The 26,150-nt window shown below is 30.7% G+C and overlaps 5 protein-coding genes across 11 annotated transcripts; 2 read left to right on the plus strand and 3 right to left on the minus strand.

Annotated features, from left to right (window-relative positions):
• Positions 1–6,572: 6,572 nt before the first annotated feature.
• Positions 6,573–9,074, minus strand: LOC105428680 (uncharacterized). Of its 3 annotated transcripts, none has more exons than XM_089076906.1 (3): positions 8,691–9,074; positions 8,004–8,520; positions 6,573–7,827 (listed from the first exon to the last, which is right to left on the minus strand). In XM_089076906.1, exons 2-3 carry the CDS (start codon positions 8,392–8,394, stop codon positions 7,361–7,363), a joined length of 858 nt encoding a protein of 285 aa, XP_088933032.1. In that variant the 5' UTR covers positions 8,395–8,520; positions 8,691–9,074; the 3' UTR covers positions 6,573–7,360. The 3 variants fall into 3 exon arrangements, with proteins under 3 accessions (XP_088933032.1, XP_088933033.1, XP_011639410.2); XM_089076907.1 differs by having other exon boundaries at positions 8,004–8,529; XM_011641108.3 differs by having other exon boundaries at positions 8,004–8,538.
• Positions 9,075–10,096: 1,022 nt separating this feature from the next.
• Arl6IP1 (ADP-ribosylation factor-like 6 interacting protein 1) lies at positions 10,097–12,064 on the minus strand. Its single transcript, XM_011641104.3, has 5 exons — positions 11,924–12,064; positions 11,640–11,773; positions 10,845–11,082; positions 10,646–10,730; positions 10,097–10,584 (listed from the first exon to the last, which is right to left on the minus strand). Exons 1-5 carry the CDS (start codon positions 11,948–11,950, stop codon positions 10,484–10,486), a joined length of 585 nt encoding a protein of 194 aa, XP_011639406.2. The 5' UTR covers positions 11,951–12,064; the 3' UTR covers positions 10,097–10,483.
• A 331-nt stretch (positions 12,065–12,395) lies between these two features.
• Positions 12,396–14,565, plus strand: LOC105428679 (ubiquitin-conjugating enzyme E2 S). 2 transcript variants are annotated; one of them, XM_089076910.1, is made up of 5 exons: positions 12,396–12,538; positions 13,084–13,225; positions 13,494–13,684; positions 13,829–13,957; positions 14,043–14,565. In XM_089076910.1, the coding sequence occupies exons 1-5, from the start codon at positions 12,518–12,520 to the stop codon at positions 14,193–14,195; spliced, it is 636 nt and encodes a 211-aa protein (XP_088933036.1). In that variant the 5' UTR covers positions 12,396–12,517; the 3' UTR covers positions 14,196–14,565. The 2 variants fall into 2 exon arrangements, with proteins under 2 accessions (XP_088933036.1, XP_088933037.1); XM_089076911.1 differs by lacking the exon at positions 12,396–12,538 and adding an exon at positions 12,780–13,009.
• Positions 14,566–15,195: 630 nt separating this feature from the next.
• Positions 15,196–18,089, minus strand: Ref1 (RNA and export factor binding protein 1). 3 transcript variants are annotated; one of them, XM_089076908.1, is made up of 6 exons: positions 17,947–18,089; positions 17,606–17,861; positions 16,851–16,988; positions 16,241–16,388; positions 15,889–16,026; positions 15,196–15,655 (listed from the first exon to the last, which is right to left on the minus strand). In XM_089076908.1, the coding sequence occupies exons 2-6, from the start codon at positions 17,834–17,836 to the stop codon at positions 15,543–15,545; spliced, it is 768 nt and encodes a 255-aa protein (XP_088933034.1). In that variant the 5' UTR covers positions 17,837–17,861; positions 17,947–18,089; the 3' UTR covers positions 15,196–15,542. The 3 variants fall into 3 exon arrangements, with proteins under 3 accessions (XP_088933034.1, XP_011639405.1, XP_088933035.1); XM_011641103.3 differs by lacking the exon at positions 17,947–18,089 and having other exon boundaries at positions 17,606–17,940; XM_089076909.1 differs by lacking the exons at positions 16,851–16,988; positions 17,947–18,089 and having other exon boundaries at positions 17,606–17,940.
• A 725-nt stretch (positions 18,090–18,814) lies between these two features.
• Positions 18,815–25,779, plus strand: LOC105428675 (putative cytochrome P450 6a14). 2 transcript variants are annotated; one of them, XM_089076894.1, is made up of 8 exons: positions 18,815–18,939; positions 19,952–20,089; positions 21,140–21,328; positions 21,817–22,186; positions 22,540–22,880; positions 23,152–23,382; positions 24,247–24,498; positions 25,010–25,779. In XM_089076894.1, exons 3-8 carry the CDS (start codon positions 21,160–21,162, stop codon positions 25,171–25,173), a joined length of 1,527 nt encoding a protein of 508 aa, XP_088933020.1. In that variant the 5' UTR covers positions 18,815–18,939; positions 19,952–20,089; positions 21,140–21,159; the 3' UTR covers positions 25,174–25,779. The 2 variants fall into 2 exon arrangements, with proteins under 2 accessions (XP_088933020.1, XP_011639404.2); XM_011641102.3 differs by lacking the exons at positions 18,815–18,939; positions 19,952–20,089 and adding an exon at positions 20,223–20,774.
• Positions 25,780–26,150: the final 371 nt, after the last annotated feature.

A 26,150-nucleotide genomic window follows, 5' to 3' on the forward strand; every position in this document is an offset into this window, starting at 1 on the left:
TGATAGACCCACCGATTAGGAAACGTTTTCCCTTTGACGAAAGACTTTAGAATCGCTTGATTTTTTTTAGTATATATTAAGAAAAATTATTTATATTAAATTGTAAATTATGAAATTTTTATTTTTATTTTTCCTATAAAAAAGATTAGCAATATTTCGAAAGGAATTAAAATCATACTTCGTTTTATTGAAACATTTTATATTTTATATATATATATATATATATATATATATATATATATATATATATATGATATGATTTAATTCCAAATTGTGTGTGTGTGTGTGTGTGTGTGTGCGCGCGCGTGTGTGTGTGTGTGTGTGTGTGTGTGCGCCTTGCAAGATCTATATGTGTATGATACCATATGGCAAATCCAATATATTTGCCCGGATGGTTAAAGTATATTCTTATTTCCTTTTGTGACTTATATTGAGCATTTTTGTCATAGAAACTTAATTAGCTTTTATAATTTTTATATGATTTTTTACATTGTTTTTATACATATTTTTCGTTGTATTACTTATATTCGTTACGTTCGTTGAATACTGATTTTATATACATATATATATATATATATATGCGCTATATTTTTTAAGTACATACGTATATATTTGTACAGTGTATGTGTGTATGAACGCACACCTACATATATACATCATGTATATGTAGTTTTTTAAATTATGTGTGTTTAAGATAGTTTTTAATTTATCCATTGCAAATATTCACTGACTGTGATTGTTTCCGACAAAAAACATCTGCTGTAATTATCAAATTGTTTTTTTTTTCGCTTTATATTAGTATTAATGTTTGTGCCATTTGTTTTAAATTCTTGATTTTTTCTTGCCATACTCCTGTATACAACAAAGATATTTGTTTTATAGCCAGAAATATTATCATATATAATCATAAGTATTGTAGGATATGTTGGCGCGCGCGTCCACACATACACCCACGCGCGCGCAACTTTTACTATTATTATTATCATCATCATCATCATCATTATCATCATTACTTATTATTATTACTGTCATCATTACTTGTTATCACTTTCTATTATCATCGTCATTATCATTATTATTATCGCTATAATTATTATTATTTCTTCATCTTTACGTATCGATAAATACCATCATAAAATAATGATGGATCTATCTATATATTAATACATGTACATTGCAACGTGAAATGTTAGAGATATGATGAATTTATTTTTATTCTAGGAAAAAATATATAATTGTATCCATTGATTAAAAGTTTGCTTGATTGAATAAAGAGCAAACGATATTTCGAAATTTAAAAGATAAACAAAACATAACAAGAATATTTTACAAGAATTTTGCAATTTGATTGCAATAATTGTTATTTATATATATTAGCATGTGTGTTACATATTATATTTCTTACATATTATATATTAAAAATATATAATATTATAATAGTATAAGATGCTCAGCTACTCTAGCTATATTCTTTCGTATAAATTTTTGTTGCAACAGAATATCTTTCTATTTGAGAATGCTTTTCATCCTACTTCTAACATAAAACGTTTCGAATAATACAGAAAATTCAGGTTTTGTCAGACCTCAAACATAATTTAACATATATTAAAATTATTTCATACGTTAATGTACATGTGTATATTACTACAAACCATATGTAAGAGATCAATTCGTATTATTATTAAGATATTTCATTGCCACACGTACTTGTAACTATCGAGACAGAAAGAGTGTTTTAGATTATACATTAGCGAGTAAGAGTTTATATACAAAATATATTATTCTGTAAAAAAGGAACGGAGAAAGAGAAGCTAATAATTGTACGCGGGATATATCAAATGTCGCGCACTTTCATTATAATGGAGAAAGGTTAGTAAAGTATACGCAAATTCTCGTATAAAGATATTTGTAATACGAGATGTAAAAACTAGAAACCAAAAAAAATTATAACAAGTTTTAACGCGTTTTACACAAAGAACAATATGTAATCTAAACGGTTAAATTGGAAGTAATGCCGCAAAATTCATGCTGCACCTACTAAAAAAAAGATTAATAATTAAAAAGACTACCATTAAATTGTGAATTTTGATTAAGACAAAAACTGGGAAGGGGAAGGCGCGAGATTTTTCATACGCCTTATGTGCAAGGAGAAAGGAAAATATATATGTATATGGAAACGATGCACAGATCGATACAAGTCTTGAGGAAAGTAATCTGTTTTTTACAGTGGTAGAAGCGGTATATATACAAATAATGATAAAAAATAATGAGATAGCTTTATGATTTATATGGGAGAGGGGAGAAAGGAGAATGGATGAGACAGAGAAAAAGAGAGAGAGAGAGAGAGAGAGAGAGAGAGAGAGAGAGAGAAATAGATATTTCCAAAGTTCGACACACGTTTTCGATTGTTCAAACAAATGAGTGGCTCAAGAAGATTTATTTTGAAGGGTAGCTTAAACAAAATCTATTGTTATCCTCGACGAGACGAACAATTAATTCTTATGGTTTACAAAATCGATCGTATCGTCGAGCTATATAGATGTAGTAATGTTCCTGTAAAAAAAGGAAAGATGATAGTTGATGCGTTTCTAAAAAAAGAGAAATACTTTTCCGGTGCCTTTATATTGTGCTGGATTTTTCGCACCCATATAGTTTTCCACAATACAGTTTAAGATCGAAAAAGCGACGCGTTGTGCTTCTCCATTTTCGGAATTACGTGTACACTCGTCGTTCTCCTCCGTGACGTTTGAACGATCGTCTTCTTTGTTTTTGTATCTTATACATTATATTCTTTTTTGTATCTGCGATTGTCAAGATATTATCCAACATAATTCGAATTATACTGAATAAAAATTTCAGGCGCGCTCATTTGATTTCGATTCAATTAAACCAATCTCGATTAGATTTAATTCTATTTTATCTCGATTAGAAGTCATCAATTAAAAGATATGGATTTTATAAAAGACACGACGATGATGGGTGATGACGATGATGACGATGATGATGATGATGACGACGACGACGATGATGATGATGATGATTATGATGATGATGATGACGATGATGATGATGATGATGATGATGACGATGACGATAATAAAACTTATAATAATAATAATAATCATAATATTAATAACAACACAATAATATTAGTAATAATAATAATAACAACAATAATAATAATAATTGTAAGATTAGGAGCAATGTAGAGAAGACAAGATCTGATTCTCTTGCGACGCGCTTATTAGCTTTATGCGAAATCGCAAAAAAAAAGACAATTGTAAACGACTTCTCAATTCGGCAACGATTTCACTGAACGCGAATCACACACACACACACACACACACGCGCGCGCGCGTGTGTGTGTGTATATATATATTTTTTTTCTTTCCTTTATTTTTACAATTATTTAATAAATTATTATTTTGCGACGTATTACGCGAACTTCGTTAATTCAGTATTCTTGTAATCGTTGCTCGAAATGATAATTCTTCGACATTACTTCTTTTTGTTCCATTTTATTTTGTTCCGCAAGTGTACGCATTCATTTGCAAAGATACATTCCATATTGTTGTCATATCAATCTGCCTTTTTTTAACTATTTAGCGAATTTTGGTTACAAGCAGCGAATGTATCGCTAAATGATATCTATCGATCATGGCAACTTTGAAAATTAATAATATTAATAACCAGTCGTCATAGACATAACTACCCTCGAAGGATAGCGGAAAGATCGAAAAAGGAACGTGACACCATTTCGATGTACTTCTTCGAATGCGAAGTTTCTCAGGAGCAGAAATGGCAATGAGAATCATATTTTTCTATGTGCAGTATCAAAACTTTCAATTATCTGTATCTAAGCTATATAGAGCAAAAAATGAAGAATTGACTCGATGTCTCGTTAAAAGACGCGAGTATCGTAAATGCGAGCGTAATTTTATCAATTGGTTGGTGCAAAAGAAAAGTTGAAGAGGTGTATGAACATACATCAATTTGCTTTCCGTTATTAAAACCGTTATAAAATGTATTCGTCACAGTCATTCCTTGCGGAATGCACTTTTATAAGCACCGTGAACTGCACGGTGTGAGAGCATCTCGTTCAACGAAAGATTTTGCATAAACCAAGGCGCGTCGTTTAAATGCGTTTAACGGAGGTTCTTCAACGGACTATATAGTTTTAGTCTTTTCGGCTTATCTAATCAACGCCTCGTCGCTATGAGTGTATGCTATGAATGTGTATGCAAAGTTTTTAATAGATACGTTAACAGGCGATTGACGAAAAGACATACAAATTCCTTGACATAGTACAAACGCTCACAAATTCTTGTTTTTCTCAGATAGATTAGATGCGTGACGCGTGACAAGATGTACAAGTCGTACATCTGAGTGAAATGACCGGTTGACCTCGAAGTACGAATTTTTGTCCAATAGCGGTATGATCCTTTCCGACGTACATATTACATTAGGATGTCCAGTATGAACGAGTCTTCGTAATGCAATACATTCAGACGTCGAGTATGCTCGATTCAGTTTGTATTTTTGAAACAAATTTTAAATATAATCTCCATACATTTTTTCGTCTTGCTTGTCATCTACGAGCCTTCCCGTCTCATTCCAAGTGCTGTTTTTGTTCCGCGATGTGTGAAGACATCGATGGATAGGCAAAAAAAGAGAGAAGAGAGACGCTTAAAGTTTTCAAAAGTTATATATGTGTGTGTGTGTGTGTGTGTGTGTGTTTTTGAATTTTTGAAAACTTATCGTCTTTTTTTCTATAAATGTATGTGTATGCGCGCGCGTGTACACACACACACACACACACACACACGCGCGCGCGCGCGCGCGCGCGCACGCACGCACGATATATGTATGTACATACATGTAGAGGTGAAGTAACTTCGAAGACTTTCGACAAACTAGCGGCTTTGTAATAAATTTCATCTAAATTGATCGATTTTTTAGCTCGATTTACATTCCACAATTGTTTTCATGCTGCCATTTTCTTAGCTTAATATTTATACCGCAGTCTTCCAGGGTACAAAAAGTACTGATTACATATTATTCATGAATCAAACATTAATAGAGATTGTTTAAGCACAGTAAGAAAACAATGCCAAAAAGCAAGACAAATGTATTAAACGAGAAAAAACGTGTGTAACTAAACAAATCCTCTGATATAATGTCAATGTTTTATTTTTATATAGAACGCTTGAAACGTATCGATTCTAAAAAGGCGAAACGAATAAATTAAATAAGAGAGGGAAGATAAAGAAACGCGTGGATAATAAAGTTAAATATTTAAAAACGCCTAGATAATATGCACTAGATGCGAATAAATTTAGATTACGAGAATGAAAGTCTAAAATTTGCGCATTTTTCAAATATTTTAGCAATATCTATAATAAAAAATATGCTTCACATGTGTAACATCCCTATATATTATATTTGATGTATACATAGCGTGCGCGCGTAACACATACATATACGTCTAAAAATGCATAACGTATAACTTTTCTTACAATTCGTTACATATGTATGTATGTATATAAATTGTAAGAAAAGTATCATATATTTATTGCCATTATTCGAAAAAAATCGACTCTATCTATATTCTCCTTCTCTATCTATTCCTATTCCGCATTACTTTGTATTTTTTTTTGTTCTCGCGAGAACGATGATAAAATTGTCAACCAATTTGAATATGTGTTTTTATATTTTCAACGACTGTATTATATAAATGAGGTAGATGTTTTCATATAATTATTTATGAATTTAATTATCATCTTTGCGTTAATAATAAGATGCTATTCCTTAATTTTTAAGATTTTAAATCCTGCTGATATTACGCACACATACACGCTCATATTACGCACGTGCGCGCATGATGTGTATGTGTATGTATGTGTAAATATACACGTGAATGTACAAGAGTGCAATTTAATGATATAAGAAAATGCCAATAAAATACTATGAATTTTCATATAAACGCAATGTATGTAGAGCCTGACTCACAATGGACGTATCATTATTAATGTTGAAAATGAAAGAATAGATTATTTTGTGACTTCTCAAAGTGGATATATTCAAATTTGGATATATTTGAATATATTCAAATATATTTTCGTCACGTTAATTACGATAGTGGAGCAGCGGGATTATTACATGTTTATGTACATAACGAAATCTTGTTTATGTACATAAACAAGATTTCGAAAATTATTTTTACGATACTATAAAAAAATCTGAAAAACAATTTTTCTCATCAAGTAACAATAAATTGTATACCATAGACATATAGATATTGATATATAGATGATATTTTCATTTTACTATATAGCCATTCTACAAAAGTTAATAATTTTGCTATAGTTACGGAAATGCTATATCAATATTTCTTATTGATCATCGCGCTGTTCCATGTAGATGATGAAAATGTTTTATGATTTACAAAAAAAATGTAAAAAATTGCAGATTTTTATTCATTTATGACATTAGCATATTAGAAAAACATAGATACTAATCTCTCGATTTTCTATTTGGAACACAAATGAAACAAGACAAGTAAAAATCGAAAACTCATATAATGTATATTGTTTATTGTGTTACGTCTACTTAATATTATCCATTGATCACTAGTATTATCTTCTTTTCTTCTCTTTCATTTCCCTTTCGATTTCTCTTATCATTAAGATTTCATATATTTCATTGTCTTCATTTCTATTGTCTTGTAATGTCTAGTTTGTGAATTTGTACATATGTGTGTGTGTGTGTGTGTGTGTGTTTGTGCGCGCGTGTACATATAAATCCTGAAGGAACAAAGAATATCGCTTTGCATTATAAACAGCAATAAAGGCCAAGTCGGAATAAAATTCCGATTCGATTTTGTTTAAACAATCTAGCATAATATTTAGCAATGATATAACGTAATTGTTTATATTATACAAGTGAAATTCATGAGATATTTCTATTTTTGAATATCAAGATTATTTCTAAAAGTTAAAGAATTACATATAATGCAATAACATGAATCTCAAAAAATCCCAACAGGTACATTCTCAATATACAATTTTCTACACAATGTATTATAAAAAGAACATTACAAAATCGATAATATTATCGCGTAGCCTTACCCTCTTATTAACAAAATATATAGCAATAAAATATACTCCTTTAGGAACATGGATTCTTATATTAATAACAAATTATTTTGAATCATTTCACAAAGTATATCGGATAAAACTCATTCTTATTACAGTTTATACAATTAAACGATCTATATATGAAACAAATAGCGAAGATATCCTCCAGCTTCGCAGACGGAAATAAAAATATGTTATATAATTACAAGATTTTGTTTGTAAAATTATGTTCGTAAAATTGAAAATGGCGGAGGTCCAGACTGCCTCATCATCATTGCGAAACTACTCAGCCCTTGATCACTCGGCTGCTGATCGTTGGGGTTGTTTTGCGAAATATTTAAATGTTTACCTCGACCACTGTTGTGACTTTGCAAATGTTTCTTCAGGTGATCTTTTCTATAGAAAGCTTTGCCACATTCCGTACAAATTTGATTTTTGCTACCTGAGTGAGTTATCATATGACGTGCCAAGTGTTCGTTACGTTTAAATGCTTTACAACACATATTGCATTGATAAGGTCTGTCTTTATTATGACCTTGCTTGTGACGATCCAAGTGTTCCTTACGTTTCAAGCTTGCCCCACAAATATCACAGATATGTGGTCTCTGTTTATGATCTTCTAGATGTTCATGAAGTGCTTCTCGATCGTCAAATCTATATGCACACTCGGGGCAATGGTAAACCAATATACCTTACACAAGTAAAGAATTGAACATGTTACATAGAATTATTAATAATGAGATATCAGATTTTTATCAGCAAATATTTTTCAGTATTTTCATAAATATTTTACATGCAATAAATTGATGAAACAGTGAAAACTTGTTTCAATATCAACATCTAAAATAAAATAAGCAAGTAACTCACCATTGATATGCTGCGGTTCAATTTCAAATTCAATTTTTGGTCTTACTTCTTGACAATTGGTGGTAGGATTACGATCCTCATATTTGGTTACATATGGTAATCCTAATGTACTGGAACAACGCGCCAAGTATTCAGAAGTAAGTCTAAAATCAATTTGCAGAGGATCCGTCATAGTCGCTGCATCTACTTTTTGTACAGTCTGAGTACCAGATGACTGTTGCGAGATTTGTGGGCAGAGTTCCTTGCTACGCAAATTATTTTCATTCCGGTTTTCATCCGTTTGTTGAAAATGTTGTGATGAATGGCCAGAATAAGTATATCCAGTCATGCCAGGTCGCGTATGCTGATGAGTATTTGGCGAATATTTCACGTTACGTGGATCGTAAGCCATTGTATCGACAAGAGCGTTGAAGAGCGTCAAAGCCTTGGAAAGGTAACCGTCCAGGTAACCGACTTCTTTAAACTCTCGACTTTAGACTCTAATTGCAACACCCGTAACGTCTACAATATCGGCAATCTGGAACATCTGGAACATCTATAATATCTGCGGTGTTGTCTTGAAAAGATGGGAGAAATTAAAAATGCTCGCGTGCGCACAGCTATCACGATCGTGTATCGAATCGTGATTATGTATGTGATATTGAGATATATACTGAAAGAAAGAGAGAGAGAAGGAGAAAATCTTACGGCGAAGCCGTAGTATCGTCGTAGAAAAAGCAATTGTCGCGTCTTGCCGTCTTGTTTTTATCATGTTCATCTCGTCGCTTTTTCAACGCTCCTCCGGCTTCTTCTTTTCAGACGAAACAACCGTCTCGGCATCGCCGAATCGATGATGGTGACAAATTTGCCTGTATTCATCGAAAACTCGATCGAAACTCGAATCACGATTTTAACGTATAAAACTCACTTCTTCATTATGTACTACGTGTTAAATGATCGGCGTTATTCGCCAAATTCGCCTATCCGTTTGTATCATTTATATCGGTATCGGCCATCTTTACACATCAGCTGCTATAGGCTACAGATTACAGCTGCTTCCGCGATTCGCTATTACGGCTCGCATCGCACGGTTTGAGCTTGAGTCGCGCTCTAAAGGCTGATATTCATACATTATGCCTGGATTAGATTAAAGACTGACATTAGATTGGAATTTGACCAATCCGAACAAAGTTCATTAAACTTGATATTGATTTCTTTTTTATGAATACTATTTGGTAACGTTCATATTCATAGATGCTTTTTGAAAAATAAGGACTTCTTGAGTGCTTTCTATTTAGTGACACAGGTCGACACAAACGTCACTCTATCTTTCTTGGCATTCAGTGAGGAACAAAGACAAAATGATACTTGCATCAACTTATGTCACTTAAATGGAAAACATTTCTTATGTTCATGATATTAGAAATCAATCACATCGATTTTTTTAAATGGCACATCCTACCTTGAAACACTACAATAAAGTTATTTTTTATGAAGCACTTTTTGAGTTATGAGACTTGAAAGTTACAGCATTATTGGCATTAGCATTATTATTATTAGTAAAAAAATGAAACCATTATAGACATTTCCCATATTTATTTTTTTTATTAATTATCGCTTACTTAGTTCTTAAAAAAAAAAAAAAATCTGTTTATTTTGTCATCACGCTTACGCATTAACGATTATTGAACACTGCTCCCACTCTTCTCTATAGAGCCAATAACCGTCCATCTTCAGTTGGGTTCACTCCCGCTTATAGGAAAATTGCTCATTAGCCATATAGTAATATTATGAGACGCATCTGTGGTTCCGTTTAGCAGCTTTGCAACTATGTAAATATCTCTGATATGATTGGTTCTTGCGCTTAATTTTTCACAAATTTAAGTATATAAACCAATCATATTAAAGATTCTTACAATCTTACTATTTTTTCTGCCGAACACAGCCAATCTTTATTTATACTTCTTTTCCATTAGTGTCATTTTTAAAATTGATTTTATTCGATAACACATACGATATAAATACTTTTACTTGTACAATATATTTTAACATATTTTACTTATAGAAAAAAATTAATAATAGCTATATACAACTCGTAAGTAAAACCATTTAAATTAAGATTAATGAAAGATGAAAGTTTTATTAATTTCTAAAATGACAAAATGATACGGCAGACTTACGATTACAATTATGTAAGATGCTAAAATCACACTAACAGACAATATTAAATATTTAGTAAAATGTATCTCTCCTTTTTTTCTTAGTGAACTACGGATCGTATTGATGAGACTTATATCATTAGAAATGAAGAACTTTGACTACATTCTTAGAACCGATACATATGAATCGATACATATACATACACGCGTATTATGTAAATATACATGTAAAATTGTACAATATATAATATCATGCGGAGATTTATATTAAGAGAGCATGGATTACAGGCGAGTGTAGAGAATGAAGTTTCGGTGGGCTATATAAGATACATGCAGAACAAATTATGATAAATGGCGACGAATCAGATGATCATACGCATATTTCATAGCCCAACGCGCTCGTCCTTTGTGTTTGAACCCTGGGATGAGGAGGACCACATTCACTAAAAAATAAACAATAGTATCAGATACAATATGAAAGATAACTCAATATAAATTAATTACCTATGATGTAAAGCAGAAGCAAATTGTTGATCGTATTCCCGATCCATGCAAAGAGAATGAGAAAGAGGATCGTTGCGCTGTAATACTACGAATAAGAAATAAGATAAATTACAATTTTATTTAGTTTATTGGATATTTTATATCCAATTTTATTTTCATATTTTACAAATAACAAATTTTTTATTAAAAATGCACTTACAATATTAGGGCGATCATGCCGAATTTTTGAAATGGACATCCATGTAGCTTGTAATTGCAATATAGTGGCAGAGAGATTTTGGCAAACCTCGATCAACTTTTTCTCCTTTTGTCCTGTCCAACTTTGTGCATTGCATAAGACCGAAGTCAAAATCGGTACAAGATAATCAACAAGAGCGAATATCAATAAACATATAGATATCATTGTCAATAGGGCTGGTTCTAGAATCCATATAGTACTGCGACAGAAAAAAGATCATTATTTTACATATATTTGTTTCCCAGCAAGTATCCTGCAAGGTATATTTCAAAATCATCAAAATATCTTTATAGCCCTTTTTGCACCATTTTTTTTTTTAATTAATTCAGAAGTAATCTTTTTTTGATAAATTATTGTGATAATGTGATATTGTGATATTGTGATAATTCATTTTTTTTATTTAACTTATCTATTAATAATTTACATGAAAGGATTACACATTAAAATTATAAAAACAATTTGAAATTTGTGCATATTTTAAAATTTTTATAATTTAACTCCAGTTTGGACAGAATTTATTGATCATAGAATTTAATAATAAAAAATATATTCAGATTGGAAACACATTGAATATGTTGTACATGTAACATATGATATATATGATATATACATGATATATATATATGTATATATATATATTATGCATGAATACATGTACATATACATATACATATACATATACATATACATATACACATACAATTAAAGATAATTATTATTTTTATGAATGATTTTTATAACGTTGATTTCAATTACCAGAATATCATTGTTACAAGTCCAACAATTAGCCCAGGATGCCAGCTGCGTTCCCATAAGAGAATGGAGTTCAAAGGTAGAATTATCTCTCGCCAGCATTCCATCTTTCGCTTTAATTGTTTCATATGTTTTTCCTAAGATAACATCACATTAGAAAATCCAGTGCCATTTTGTCATTAATTTTTACTATGCTATAGAAGCATACGTCACTTAATAGAGATAAGTTTCAATATTAGTTGATTGATTTCAAATCAATTCAAGAGACATAATCGAGTGGCACTTACCTTCTCAATTGTCTCGTCATCCGTCATTATGTGAAGGTTTTTGATAAAAGCAGAGTTTTAATCTGCTTTGTGGCGGTGGGGAATACGTGTGACTAGAGGCCACGCGAAAATTCAATGACAACGAGAATACGAGTCTCGTTCCGTTGGCGGTTCGTATCGTATGCCGTGTTCCGTATTTATACACTGTGTATAGCAATCATCTTGAGCTACAATTTCATCAAAAAGGATTTAGAATCTGTTCGCTTGAACTCAGCTCGGCGACGTCGAGTCATGCGCTTTCGAATTGAAAAAAAAAAAATACGTACAAACCAAGTCGGAGATCGGTGAACAAATCGTCGGCGGAGGTATAGTGGGGGAAGAAGAGAAGAGAGGAGAAGAGGGGATAAGAAGGAAGAATCGACTTCTGGCTTCGAGAGTATGGTTGAATTTAGCACGTGATTGGCTGTCAGTTCAAAATGTTGGTTATTGCGGGTGATGCTGTGCTGATGTTGTGACGTTAAGCGTTTTCCTGCACTGTGTGTTGGAAAGTTGGAAAAGCCGCGTAGCCGCGCGTGAGGCTTGGCCGAGACCACGCGTCCCGAGTTTCCGGCGATTATGGCTGCCGCCGTAAGCTCCGTGAGTATCCGCTACCAGTCCGCTATCATCGGACGAAAATCCACATTTGTTCGTTGCGGCGTCCCGCCGCCGTCGCCGCTGCCGCCGCCACCGCCGCAGTCGCTGTCGCTGTCGCTGTCGCTGTCGCTGTCGCTGTCGCTGTCGCTGTCGCTGTCGCTGTCGCTGTCGCTGTCGCTGTCGCTGTCGCTGTCGCTGTCGCTGTCGCTGTCGCTGTCGCTGTCGCTGTCGCTGTCGCTGTCGCTGTCGCTGTCGCTGTCGCTGTCGCTGTCGCTACTGCCACTGTCGCTGCCACCGCTGCTGCGATACAACGCGACGCGACGCGACGCGACGCGACGCAACGCGATACAACACTATCACACAATCTACGCGACATTACATTGCGCTGTTATGTTACGAAACTAATGTAACATGACATAATGTGACGTGACGTGACGTGACAATGCGATGTAGCACAACGCCCTTTTTGTTTACGTGTGTTTTAACATGCGCTCCAATTCTGTTGTTTGAAATGTTGATCGTGGATTCTGGATCATATATTTTTGCAGAATGTGGAAAATCTATCACCGCAAATCATCCGTCGAGTGGCCAAAGAGATGGCGGAATTGGTCGCGCAAGCACCCGAAGGTATTCGTGTCATTTTGAACGAAGCGGATGTCACAGACATACAAGCCATCATCGAAGGTCCAGGTAAGATCGCCCTTTCTCGCTCTTTGTCTTCGTCGATAAAGATTGACAACTCCTAATATCTTTTTATCGACTATACATTTAATATTATCTAACCTAACCTGAGTGTTGTCTTAACCTTAATGTCTCTCATCTCTATTCATCCGAGGTGTCGATAGCTCGATACTTACAATGTCATGATTGTCTTGATCATATAAACTCATGATTGTCTTGATCATTTCTGATTATTAAAGTAATGTAATATTGCTATCTGAATGTTTCTTTCTAATAGCGGGAACTCCATATGCCGGTGGTTTCTTTAGAGTAAAATTAGTTCTTGGAAAAGACTTTCCGCAAGGACCGCCAAAGGCTTATTTCCTTACAAAGATTTTCCATCCTAACGTAGCGAAAAGTGGAGAAATATGTGTCAATACTTTAAAAAAGGATTGGAAACCAGATCTTGGGATACAACATATATTATTGGTAAGTTATCACTAAGAAAACGTATATATACATACCCCTCCACACACACACACACACACACACACACACACACACACACACACACACACACACACACACACACATATTATATCACACACTACATATTTTTTTTTGTATTTATAGACGGTAAAGTGTCTACTAATAGTGCCGAATCCAGAATCTGCTTTGAATGAGGAAGCTGGCAAATTACTCTTAGAAAGTCATGATGAATATTCAGAACGAGCAAAAATGATGACGGAAATACACGCACAGGTTATGTCTCAATTTGATAATTGAAATTTTTTGCAGTTTCAGCAGTTTCACATTATCTTTATGAATGATTGGTTCATTTCTATAGGGAGGTGGAAAAGGTAGCAAGGCTGGTTTGGAAAGTTGTGCCTCTTTGGAAGCAGGGGGACCTCTTCCGAAAAAGCATGCAGGTGACAAGAAATTAACGGCAGAAAAGAAAAAAATATTAAAAGATAAAAAAAGGACACTAAAGAGATTATAAAAAAGATCAATATTATTTATCCATTTTTTGTAATTTAAAATACTGATATGACAATGTTGCCTCTCGTATTGTAAACAATTATTGCATAGTAAAATTTTATTATCTAAACTCGACTGATCTTATTATTAAGATATAGGGAATTTAATATGTCTAGTGCGCAAAAAATAAGAATAATAGAAACGAAAAAGTTCATCTCCTATCTTGTGATGTGGAAGATTAGTACAATTTTGTAGTGATCTGTACAATCACTAAATTAGATTAAATTAGAAACTTACTCTATTATATCTATTAGTAAATATTTTTACATATGTACAGAATGATACGTGATTACTTAAGTAAAATAAAGAAAATGTCTTCTATGTCCAAAGTATTTTTTGTCAATTTTATTTGACAAATGTTACAATTCATCCAACAGTTATATTTCAGTTAAGTTGTAAATATCTCATTAAGTATATTTAGATTAAAGCCTTTACATATTTTCCTAAAAGAAAAAAAGGATGGAATAAATAAAAGTGGATGGCAATATGATTTTAGAATTCATATTTATTATTGGAAATTCTTTTTTTCGGTGGATAATAAAAGCTTTTTTTTTTCAAGAATAATTTTTTATTTCGAGAATTTATCAGTTTTTCGTAGATCTTGCGCCACTTGATTGCAATTTGTACGCTGCATAATAAAAAATGTATACATTTTCTTACATATCCAATACTGTGTCCATTAAAGTATATCAATATTTGACTAGTTAACAGTACGTCACAGCCTTAATCCACTATTAGCTATGCACTGTGCATAGTAATATAATGCTTATTCGTGCTAAAAAAACGACCGGACATACAAGTTATAAAAATATTACGTATTATCATTTTTATGCTCTAAAATCTTACAATAAATTATCCTAAAAATGGATACTGTAATTAAATTTTTAATATTTGCCATAATGTTTGGAATAATCAGATTGTGAGGGCTTAGAAGCACATTCCGTACTTTGATAAACAACAACTTTTCGAGATGTATCTCATTATATTTTTCATCTGATGAGCACACACGCACGGTAGTACATACAAATTCATACAGTCTTTACAATCATAGGTATGTTCTTTTTTTTTATAACTACATCATAAAAAAATTTATAAACTTTTACGAATGATGTTCGCAAATATTTTGCAAAATTTGTTTTGTGCCAATTTTCGAAAGAATCGTCAAAAATAAAAACTAATAATTAATCATATTTTTTTAACACCTTACTAGATCTTTATAGGATTGTATTTATAACTGTATATGTTCATGAAAGAAAGAACATGTATTGTGTTAAGTCAGATTGAACAAAATCTGAATATAGTAGTTTTGTTACTTGATTTCTTTCACATAAGCTTCCAGTTCTGCATCCAATTCTTCGGCCGTAGGTGTTTTTGTCGCTTGTCGAGTACCTCCTCTACCTCCACGTCGACCACTTCCACGACCTTCAATCCCACAAAATTATAATTATATATCAGAACTAACAAAAAATCATCAAAATACATTTAATAATATAACAATCACAACTTGTGAAACAAAATATAATAACTATGCAGGATTTGACTTTGTTGTTGCATAAATTAATTATATAATAAATAAATATAATAATAAATATAATAAATAAATATAATAAAATTAATTATATAATTATCAATAAGCATTGATTTGTATTGATTACCTCTAATAGATCCTGTGCCACGATTTCCTCTAAAACGTGTTTGAGGTCTTTGTGTATAATTAACACCGCTAAGTCTCGGGCCGCGAACAGAAGTGACTGGTAGTTCAGAAGTAGCTACTTGTATATTCATTTCACGACCTATTCACATACATATTTACATATACATTGTATATTGAAAGAACAATACAAATACAAAATATTTATAAATCTATATTATATAATTTACAACAGCATATGATAGAAATTCTGCGATAACTGGATTAATAGATAATATTGATATTTAAATATAAACAAAATTCCATAATCAAAAAAGTACATTTACAAATATAACTGTATAAATTTAGATACATACCATCTAACGGTACTCCATGATATTGCTTCATTGCTTTGATAGCATCTGCCCGTCTTTCAAATATAACATCAGCAGAACCTAAAGATCGACCTGATCTATCATAATGTACCGCTGCTGATTTTAAAGGTCCAAATTCACTGAATAATTCCTAAAAGATAGCAATTCAATTTAGTTTTTTGAAATATACAATTTTTCTGTATAGAAAAGTACATTAAGACTAAATCTGTATTTATATGAAAGTTAATACATTAAGAGTCATGTAATCTATGAAATGTAATTTTATTTCTTTTTATGAAAATTTGTGTTTATACACCAATCATATATTTTCATATTTAATACAATTTGATCATTTGTCATAAATTAAATGTTTTGTTTTATTTATAACAGTCTGATTTCATGATTTTGATGTAGTCAAGATAAAGCAATTCTTTAGTTAATTAAAAATTCTTTAGTTATTATTAAATATTATTATTTAAATATCAAATTTTTATGGATACTTAAAAAAAAATTCTATAATAGTTTTCACACAATTCTACAATATTTTTTAGACATTGAACAAAAATTATTTATTAATCATATATCATATTTTAATATATATGTAGTATTTTACCTGTATGTCTGAATCTGATACACCAAAATCAAGATTTGACACCAAAAGTTTGGTTGTTCCTGCATTGCCTATTGCACTACGACCAACCTTTTTTACACCATCAAACATGTCATGTTTCCAAGCACTATTTACATCGCCCTATACAATAAAGTTTGAGTTAAGAATCGTTGAACAAAATAATATTTTTTATCTATTAACAATCTTGTTTCTTTTTGTTAATATTCTTCAATTAATAATATGTTTTGCTATCAAAAAGTTTTTTTTTTCATTATGTTATAAGTTGTCAATAAATGTCTCTTAATATAAACTCAAGTATAAACTATATCTCATCTAATTGCAATGATATGCATTTTCTTTATTAACAATTAATAAAGTATGTAAACAGAGAAAATTACAATAGGAAAATTACAATATGACTAAAGAGTATAAAAAACAAAAACAACTTATAGAAAATAAAAAAAAGACAAATTTAATTTTATCTTAAGGTCAACCGTCTATGCTATGTTTGAAATGTTAGTTACATACAGACAAACACTTTAGCGTTCATAGTGCGTGCGTATGTGTGTGTGTGTGTGTGTGTGTGTGTTGTTCAACATACACATACACATACACATATATAAATATACACATTTGATTCTGATGAAGTAGCACGCGGATGTGTGTGCATGCGCGCAACGCACACATACTCAATAAAACAAGTATATAATGATAATAAAATATTCAATGATCGAAAGCTCGATGAGGAGTTTTCTTACCCTCGTGTATGGTAGAGAACTACGTGCGATACCACCACGACTGCGTCCTCGCATGACGCCACCGCCAGCTCTTTGCGTCCTACGTGCTCCTCGACGGGGTGAACTGCCGGCGCCTCTACCGCGTCTACCACCACTACTGCCGCCGCCACCGCCGCCGCCACGCGCCCTAGATCCTTTGGTCTGTTTGATAATATCATCCAGACTCATTTCAATCTTATCCACCATCTTCATTTGTGCGGTTTGCGATGAAACGTAACTACAACGCAAGAGACACTGACGTAAATCAACCTCTTTCTCTCACTGTTACTTTTCGTGATGATGGCGGTAGAACGAAGACGAACCCGAAACAGCGCCGCAGGGCAACCTGGGTATCCTAGGTACTGCTGGGTATACTATCAGTCTCGGGTTATAAAAGTGAGTCGAAAGTCACCAGGGAAAAGTGTATGGATAAAAGCAGTTAATAGCATTACTACCGCCTCTTACGATACGATGGGGAACTAATATTTTTTTAAAATTCCACAGACTTAGGTTTGTTCTACAATGTGTTGTGTCGTGGTCGTGAACTGTAAGAATGGGCCAATCACAATCAAGTATTCTCCCTATATTTGTTTATCAATTCTTGGGCTTGCAGCTTGCAACACCGATATGCGATATATTGTAGACAAGCCTCATAATCGATTTATAAAAAAATAATTGAGTGTGGTTGGCCAATATTTTAAGTCTTATGCCTTAAAATCTCATTGTAGACGCTGCTTTAGCCTGTTCTACAACACGTCGTATATCGGTATCGTAGATCTCTTGGGCCAAAACAAACTAAGTCACAACCAGTGATGAAAAATTATCAAACTGAAAAAATAAGGTTAGAATAGATTCCGTTTCTTGAAAAATTACATATTTTTGCTCCATGGGAAACCAGAATGCTTAAAATCGAAACGGAAAACTATGCAAATTTTGGAATGATGTTGATTGGCTGTCCTCTACCATTTCCGATTCCGTTCCGATTCCGTTTTTCATGTCCATGGAACGGCACCCTAAGGCTTGTTCTATAATGCGTCGTGTGTCGGTGTCGTGATCGTGGGTCGTAAAAATGGGCCAATCACAGACAAATGTGGGGAGAATACTTGATTGTGATTAGCTCATTTTTTATCAATTACATGGTAGCACCTCTAAAAAAAGTTATCGATTATACCTCGGTTTCATTATGTCCCAAGTTCTTCTATACTTTTATGAGATGCTAGTGACATGTTTCTTAATTTCGATAATTCGATGATGAGCTATCAAACGAACACATGACATATAAGACATGAAAGACTGCAAAAGTTTTTCTGCAAAAGGTTTGAGGATCCAAACTACTTAATTTTTAATATTTTTATTATTATATACAAAAGAGAATATATAATTGGTACAAGTGAATGTGATTGGTCTAAAATGAGCAAAGTTTTTTCACTCACAAATTTCTCCGAAATAAAAAGAGAGCGGAGTCCGATTCTCCCTCTTAAGAAGCCCCTTGTTAGTAATGAGGTCTTGCCAAAACGTCAATGTCTGACAATCTACTTTCGATTAAAACGACAAAAAAACGACAAAAAAACGAAACTGACAATTCAGATTTCACTATTCTGTTTAATTTTGATCACGTGATCTAGTTTGACGCTAAAAATGAGCGTCGAGCGTCAGCATGAGAAGTCAGCCTAACGATGGGCTATTCTTTTATATGAAAGTTCGCTCATTCGCGAATATATATAAATTAATAATTTTTTAATTATTGCGAAAATCATAAAATGGTATAAAACTTTTCTATTCAATATGACTCATTTTACTTGCCCACGAGAAGTAATACGGTTATTATCGAATACTCTGTGTATAATACAAGTGTATATATATATATATATATATATATATATATATATATATATATATATATATATATATAGAATGTTCTGAAAAAGAAAAACGGCCAAGTGGTCGTATGTAGATCAAATTGAATCGAAAAGTCCCGTACTATTTTGCGATTTTCACAATAGTTAACGAGTTATTAATTTATGAAAATAATTAAATTGCAAGTACGCGATGAGATAAGACTGTTCAATGAGATACGCGTTCGCCAGGCACGCGTGGAATTGTTTCTTAAGTTATCGACTTTTTGACATTTGTACCATTATATTTAGAGTAACAAGAGAAATCATATTATGTAATAAAAAATATATGATTCTATTTAAAAAAATCGCGTTTATAAAAAAATATCAATGGCCCTTATTTGCGAATGACTTAATATCATAATCATATGAGCCTGAAAACTTTGCAATTTTTATACAAAAAACATTTTTTCTACAATCCTGTGATTTTCAGATATTTGACCGTTTGAAATAAAATGGGACAATATGGGACAATATAGATATATATACTGTCCCATATTGTCCCATATATATATATATATATATATCGATTGCTAGAAGTAATCTGACGAAATATTTGGAGGTATACATTGTAAGTAAATACTTTATTATTTATAGACGTTTTTAAATATTTTGTATATTTGCATTTGCATTCAATGGACCGGACGGATACGCGTCTATTTGACAATTAATAAATAATTTATTATTGATTGCAAAAATTGCAAAATTGTAGAGGACGTTTTTGTTCAGTTTAATCTACTTTTTTGCACATAAACACTGTACCATTTCATATTAGACTTTGTATATTATGATATTAATAAATGCATGAATGTAAAATAACAAGTGTGGAATAAAATTGACATGATGAAAAATATCATATAAGCAGCATAATTATATATTAATTTACATGTGATTAAATGTTGTACAATCCTCAATTAAAACTCGCAATAACAAAACAGAAAATGTGGCGAATCATGAAATGTAAATGAATTCATTCATTTACATAACAAAAAAAATCTGTGTACTTATCTCTCATTAAATCTGCCACATACAACGGCAACTTAAACATTACTTTGGACATGTTGTGATTAAAGTGAATCGTTACATCATAAACAAGTTTTCTTCATATATAAGTATATTTACAACCGTGAGATCTTCTGTAGTATTTAAAAATTGTTGCTGAATATATGTATATCTTTTGCATGCTTTACAGTGATATAGTATTTCGATTTTGATACGTACAGTGAAAAGAAATTATTTACGTTTTTTTTTATTATGTAGGTAGTGCTAATTATAGATAAAATTTACAATATAAATTTATATTGAATTATTTAACATATATCATTAGAAATAAAAAATATTATTATCTAAAAAGAATCCTACGAATTCATTCTGTGAATGTGCATGAGTGCGCGTAGTGCTTATGTGCGTCATTTCAATAATATTATTATATATTAATTAATATTATTATAATTAACTTGCAATTATTATTAATAATAATCGCAAATGAACCTTGAAAATGAATGGTATAAATATTAAAAATATAGAAGAAAATATTAAGATTTAGATGAAATTGTAAATTTTGTTTTTTGTTTTTTAACGGTAAAATTTTATGAGAAAAGTATTTATCATTATTTTTCAGATTAAAAATATTAATCTGCAATGTTGCTTACGGAACTAATCGGAGTTTTTATCATTATCCTAAGCATTGTGTATATTTATTACAAGTATGTGTTGTTTAATTTTTGGCGCAAGAAGGGTGTCTTTTATGTTGAGCCTACTGTACCAGCTGGTAATTTAACAACTTATATGACTGGAAAATTGTCAATAGGCAAGTATCTTTATATGATTGTGATTGTAAAAGAGTTTACTCACAGTATATAATTTCTTTCTTTCTCTTATTATTGTAACAGTATGTGAGGAAATTGTGACATGAAGAAAAATCATCAAAAATAATAGTAATTAATTTTAAGAAATAATTGAACAAACATTTCAAATATTCAAAATATCTATTTATAAAAAATAAAAAATAATATATTCTTAAAATTGGAATTTTGTTGGTATTTTATTTTCGTGACATGATTCTACACAAATACTCATATTAACTTAATATTTTAAAATATATAATTTTCATTTTCTGTTTTTATGAAATCAGAAAATGTGGCGAATCATCATGAAATATAAATGAATTCATTCATTTATATAACGAAAAAAAATCTGTGTATACTTATCTCTTATTAAATCTGCCACGTTTTTTTCAATATATTATTGAATTTTTTGCTTTAAAAAAATAGAATTTAATGAAAGATTTGTTAACAGGTGAACTTTTTCGTGATGCTTATTTGAAATATAAAAATCATCGCGCTTTTGGGATGTATACATTTTTTAAACCAAATCTTGTGATTGCCGATCTCGATCTTATTCGAATAGTATTAACAAAAGAATTTGGGAGTTTCCATGATCGCGGAATGTTCTGTAACGAGAAGATTGATCCATTATCCGGTCACTTATTTTTACTGTCTGGAAAAAAGTGGCGGAATTTGCGCGTCAAGTTAACACCTACCTTCACTTCGGGAAAAATAAAGCAAATTTTTATGATTCTAAAAGAGTGCGGCGAAGAGTTTACAAAAAGTTTGGAGAGTAAAGCTCAGGTTAAAGATTGTATCGAGATAAAAGAAATATTTGCAAGGTAAAATTTTTTAAATAAAATGAAATTTTAAACAACAAAGTATGAAAAATACAACACAATTTGAAAAAATGTTAGTCTAAAGCAATGTAAAAATGCGTTGTTGAAGAAAGATAAATAGCTGTTTGTTAATATAAAATATTTGAGCGACTTATAATCAATTTTAGCTAAACAAAAATGTTGATCAACATTTATAATTTTCGATGAATTAGCAATCAAAAATGAAAAGTTTAGATACATATTCAAAAGTTAAAAATACATATCAAAATAATATTTTTTAATTAATTTATAATATTTATTTTAATAGAATCTTTTAGAATTAATTAAGAATTAATTTGACAAATGTTAAAAATTAGGTATTCAACGGATATAATTATGTCAACGGCATTTGGAATCAAATCCAACTGTCTAGAACAGCCGGATAACGAATTTCGTTACTGGGGAAAAAAAATCTTTGAAGAGAAACCCTTCTGGAACGCTTTGTTATTATTTGCACCTCAAATAATGGATTTTTTTTCCATTCCATTTACGGATAAGGGCATTACCAACTTTTTTACAAAAATGTTCCGTGATAATGTGGAATACAGACGAATTCATAATGTCGTCAGACATGATTTTATGAATCTGCTAATACAGCTCATGGAGAAGGGCTATGTTGAACCTGATGATGAAGAAAAAGATATTACCAACATATCATGTAAATATATTCTTTGTACCGTTAACATTAACGACATTTTTTTATCGTTTACTTATTTTTTTTCTATAAACAACTTCGAAAACTATTATATCTTTAAAAATGGCAATGAATACGAATATCAGTTATATATAAACACATGCAGTAATGTAAAATTTATTGAACTGATGACATAAATTATATAAATATATAAATATATAATTATATACTATCAGTCTTTTAAAAATGTTTCTGCACAAGAAATAAAAAATTATAATATTTTATTTGTACACAGCTAATGTCAATAAACTTACCATGTTGGAAGCAGCTGCACAAGCTTATGTCTTCTTTTTGGCTGGTTTTGAAACTTCTGCGACGACAGCAACATATTGCCTATATGAGTTAGCTCAACATCAAGATATACAAGATAAAGTCCGTAAGGAAATTGACGAAACATTGAAAAAGCATGGCGAATTAACTTATAATGCTATAATTGAAATGACGTATCTTCATAAAGTAATAAACGGTAATTACGACATATATTTTTTATTTATACAAAGACAAATTTTTTTAATAAATATCAAGTTTTCATTATAAAAATATTTATGTATTTATATGTGTGTGCGTGTGTTTAAATAAATGTGATAATTAAAATAATAAATACATTTTAGAAAATGAATACTTTCATACTCGTTCACTTATTATACAGTTTAACAAAGAAAGCATCAAAATGAGATTAGTAATTTTCCATATTTTGAACGCTGAATCCGAATGTGATTATCAAATTGCTCTATTACGTTACAATTTTAAGAAATTTGCAATTAAAGTTGCAAAAAAGTGCTATTTACATAAACCTTGTCATATTATAAATACGAAATGTGACGGATTCAATATGGCGGATGTCAAAATTTAAAATTGTGGAATATAATCCATACGTTGTTAAATTTTAACATCTTATTTTGAATTTGTCAATGGACATCGGATTTGTATTTAGCGATGTAAAAAATATTTAGATGTAGATAAACAAAATTGGGAGCTGTTTGGTAAATCGTCAATGATCTAATTTACAGAATTTTTGCATAGACTCCATGTTTAACAATAAATAACTTGTTAACAAACACAAAAAATGTCATCTCTTTTGAAAGTTGAAAATCCTAACAACACATTTCATTTTGATTGCAAGAACACTTCTCCAGCATTTTATATTTATAATATAGCAAAATGAAAATAGCACTTTTTTGCAACTTTAACTGCAAATTTCTCAAAATTGTGATGTAATAGAGCAATTTTACAATCAGATTCGGATTCAGCGTCCAAAATATTACAAAAAATGACTAGTTTCGTTTTGATGTTCAAAGAAAAGTCATTTTTTGTTGAATTGTGTTACCAGAGACTTTGAGAAAATATCCACCTGTGCCTGTTTTGAATCGTATCTGTACTAAAGATTTAAATCTTCCAACAACCAATATTCATGTATCAGAAGGGACTTTGATCACTATACCAGTATTTGGATTGCATCGAGATCCATCAATATATCCAAATCCGGAGAAATTTGATCCTGAACGATTTAATACGGATGAGATAGCATCTAGACATCCTTATGCTTATTTGCCATTTGGAGAAGGACCACGAGTCTGCATCGGTATAAATTATATTTTCAATCAACAATTTTGTAATTAGTATTAAAAAATTTCTTCTAATTTTTTCTATTTTATTTAGTGGTATAGTAAATGTTTTTTTTTAAGTTCATGAATGTGTGTCTTTTATTATTTACATATTAAAATTCACCGTAATTACATCGATTATTTAATAAAAATATTTTTTTAGTACTGTATTAAATATTATTTTTACTATTTTTATAATTGTTAATTTATACAAATATTTTATTAAGATTTTATTAAGATTTTATTAATTATAATAAATTGTATTTATTTTGACAAATTTATATTTGATTTAAAATGATTTATTAGAATTTAAAACATAATATAATTTCTTATAAAGGTTTTTTTAGAAATATCTTATAGATGTATTAAATTAATAAGATTTTCATTTAATTTTACATAATTTATATTTAATTGTAAGATGTATTTATGTATGTAAAAACTAGTGTATATGTTAGTCATATTATTATTGTCAATATTGTTAATTTTTAGGTATGAGGTTTGGCTACATTCAAACGAAGGTTGGACTTGTGAGTCTTCTATCAAAGTTCAAATTTAAACTTCATCCCCAAACACCTATTCCACTCATTTTTGATGAAGCAGCCATTGTATTATCGGCTAAAAGTGGTGTCCATCTTAATATTGAGCAGCGATAAAATAATTGCTCTTTTATCTGAATGAAATATTTCTACTTAAATCAATAAAAAAAAATTGACTCCAAATATACAAAAGTCTTTTATACAATACAATAGTACTTTTATAATACAAAAGCTTTGCTTTTTCAAACGTCCATTGTTTTGTTTTTTCGTATTTTTCATATTTTTTGAAATATGAAAAATGCGTGGGAAAATTAAAATAAAACATTCTGCACATATACAATACAATGGCGTATATACAATGGCGTATATACAAAAGTTCTGCATATATACAAAAGTTTTTTTGAGCCAAACAATTTTTATTACACATTTTTTATATGATAATCATTAAATGTCCATGATATTAAAAATCGATCCGAGATCTTGGATGAAAAGAGAATTGAGCAATCGTATTGGTTAATTGGCCAAATTATTCAAATGCAATTGGCCAATTCTCTTTCCATTCGAGATCTTGGATCGATTTTTAGTATCGTGAACACAAGACTTAAGAAAAGAACTCATTGTATAAATTACGTATAACATATCGTTTTTATATAAATAATGAATAATTATATAGATTAATCATACAGATTAATTTCTTATTGGTACAAATTTTTATAAAATTCTGTTAATTGCTTTCCATTAATAACTTTTAATATAATATTATAACAAATTTTGAACAAATTTATTTTATAACAAATTTTGAACATTTTTAAGCTAAAAATCGTTTTCAATTCTAATTTATCTTTAAAAAATGAAATAAAAGATAATAATTTAATAAAAATATTGAAAATAAAGATTTAATCCAATAAAATAAAATATTAAGATAAGGCAGAAAATTTATAATAAAAGAAATTATAAAATAAATGATTCACAATGTATAGAATAATTCCGGTAGTAATCATGTTTGAATTATACAATTATAGTGTAGGAATTATAATTAAATTCGTCTTAGGTTTATATTTCGTGTTCGTGCCTATTCTTATCATTGCTAAAGG

Source organism: Pogonomyrmex barbatus, unplaced genomic scaffold (assembly GCF_055798465.1).
Source record: "Pogonomyrmex barbatus isolate J1 unplaced genomic scaffold, ASM5579846v1 scaffold2, whole genome shotgun sequence".
NCBI classification, from domain to species: Eukaryota; Metazoa; Arthropoda; class Insecta; order Hymenoptera; family Formicidae; genus Pogonomyrmex; species Pogonomyrmex barbatus.

What these genes read in the sequence shown, in the direction of transcription:
- LOC105428680 (XM_089076906.1), bottom strand. Translation starts at nt 8,394, where the DNA reads ATGGCTTACGATCCACGTAACGTGAAATATTCGCCAAATACTCATCAG. An exon ending in TGAACCGCAGCATATCAATG is followed by an intron (nt 7,828 to 8,003) that starts GTGAGTTACTTG and finishes TACTTGTGTAAG; the next exon opens with GTATATTGGTTTACCATTGC.
- Arl6IP1 (XM_011641104.3), bottom strand. Translation starts at nt 11,950, where the DNA reads ATGACGGATGACGAGACAATTGAGAAG. An exon ending in ATGACGAGACAATTGAGAAG is followed by an intron (nt 11,774 to 11,923) that starts GTAAGTGCCACT and finishes ATGTTATCTTAG; the next exon opens with GAAAAACATATGAAACAATT. An exon ending in CTTGTAACAATGATATTCTG is followed by an intron (nt 11,083 to 11,639) that starts GTAATTGAAATC and finishes TTTCTGTCGCAG; the next exon opens with TACTATATGGATTCTAGAAC.
- LOC105428679 (XM_089076910.1), top strand. Translation starts at nt 12,518, where the DNA reads ATGGCTGCCGCCGTAAGCTCC. An exon ending in TGGCTGCCGCCGTAAGCTCC is followed by an intron (nt 12,539 to 13,083) that starts GTGAGTATCCGC and finishes ATATTTTTGCAG; the next exon opens with AATGTGGAAAATCTATCACC. An exon ending in GGATACAACATATATTATTG is followed by an intron (nt 13,685 to 13,828) that starts GTAAGTTATCAC and finishes TTGTATTTATAG; the next exon opens with ACGGTAAAGTGTCTACTAAT.
- Ref1 (XM_089076908.1), bottom strand. Translation starts at nt 17,836, where the DNA reads ATGAAGATGGTGGATAAGATTGAAATGAGTCTGGATGATATTATCAAA. An exon ending in TCATGGAGTACCGTTAGATG is followed by an intron (nt 16,027 to 16,240) that starts GTATGTATCTAA and finishes GTATGTGAATAG; the next exon opens with GTCGTGAAATGAATATACAA. An exon ending in TGGCACAGGATCTATTAGAG is followed by an intron (nt 15,656 to 15,888) that starts GTAATCAATACA and finishes GTGGGATTGAAG; the next exon opens with GTCGTGGAAGTGGTCGACGT.
- LOC105428675 (XM_089076894.1), top strand. Translation starts at nt 21,160, where the DNA reads ATGTTGCTTACGGAACTAATCGGAGTTTTTATCATTATCCTAAGCATT. An exon ending in AGATATTACCAACATATCAT is followed by an intron (nt 22,881 to 23,151) that starts GTAAATATATTC and finishes ATTTGTACACAG; the next exon opens with CTAATGTCAATAAACTTACC. An exon ending in TCTTCATAAAGTAATAAACG is followed by an intron (nt 23,383 to 24,246) that starts GTAATTACGACA and finishes TTGTGTTACCAG; the next exon opens with AGACTTTGAGAAAATATCCA.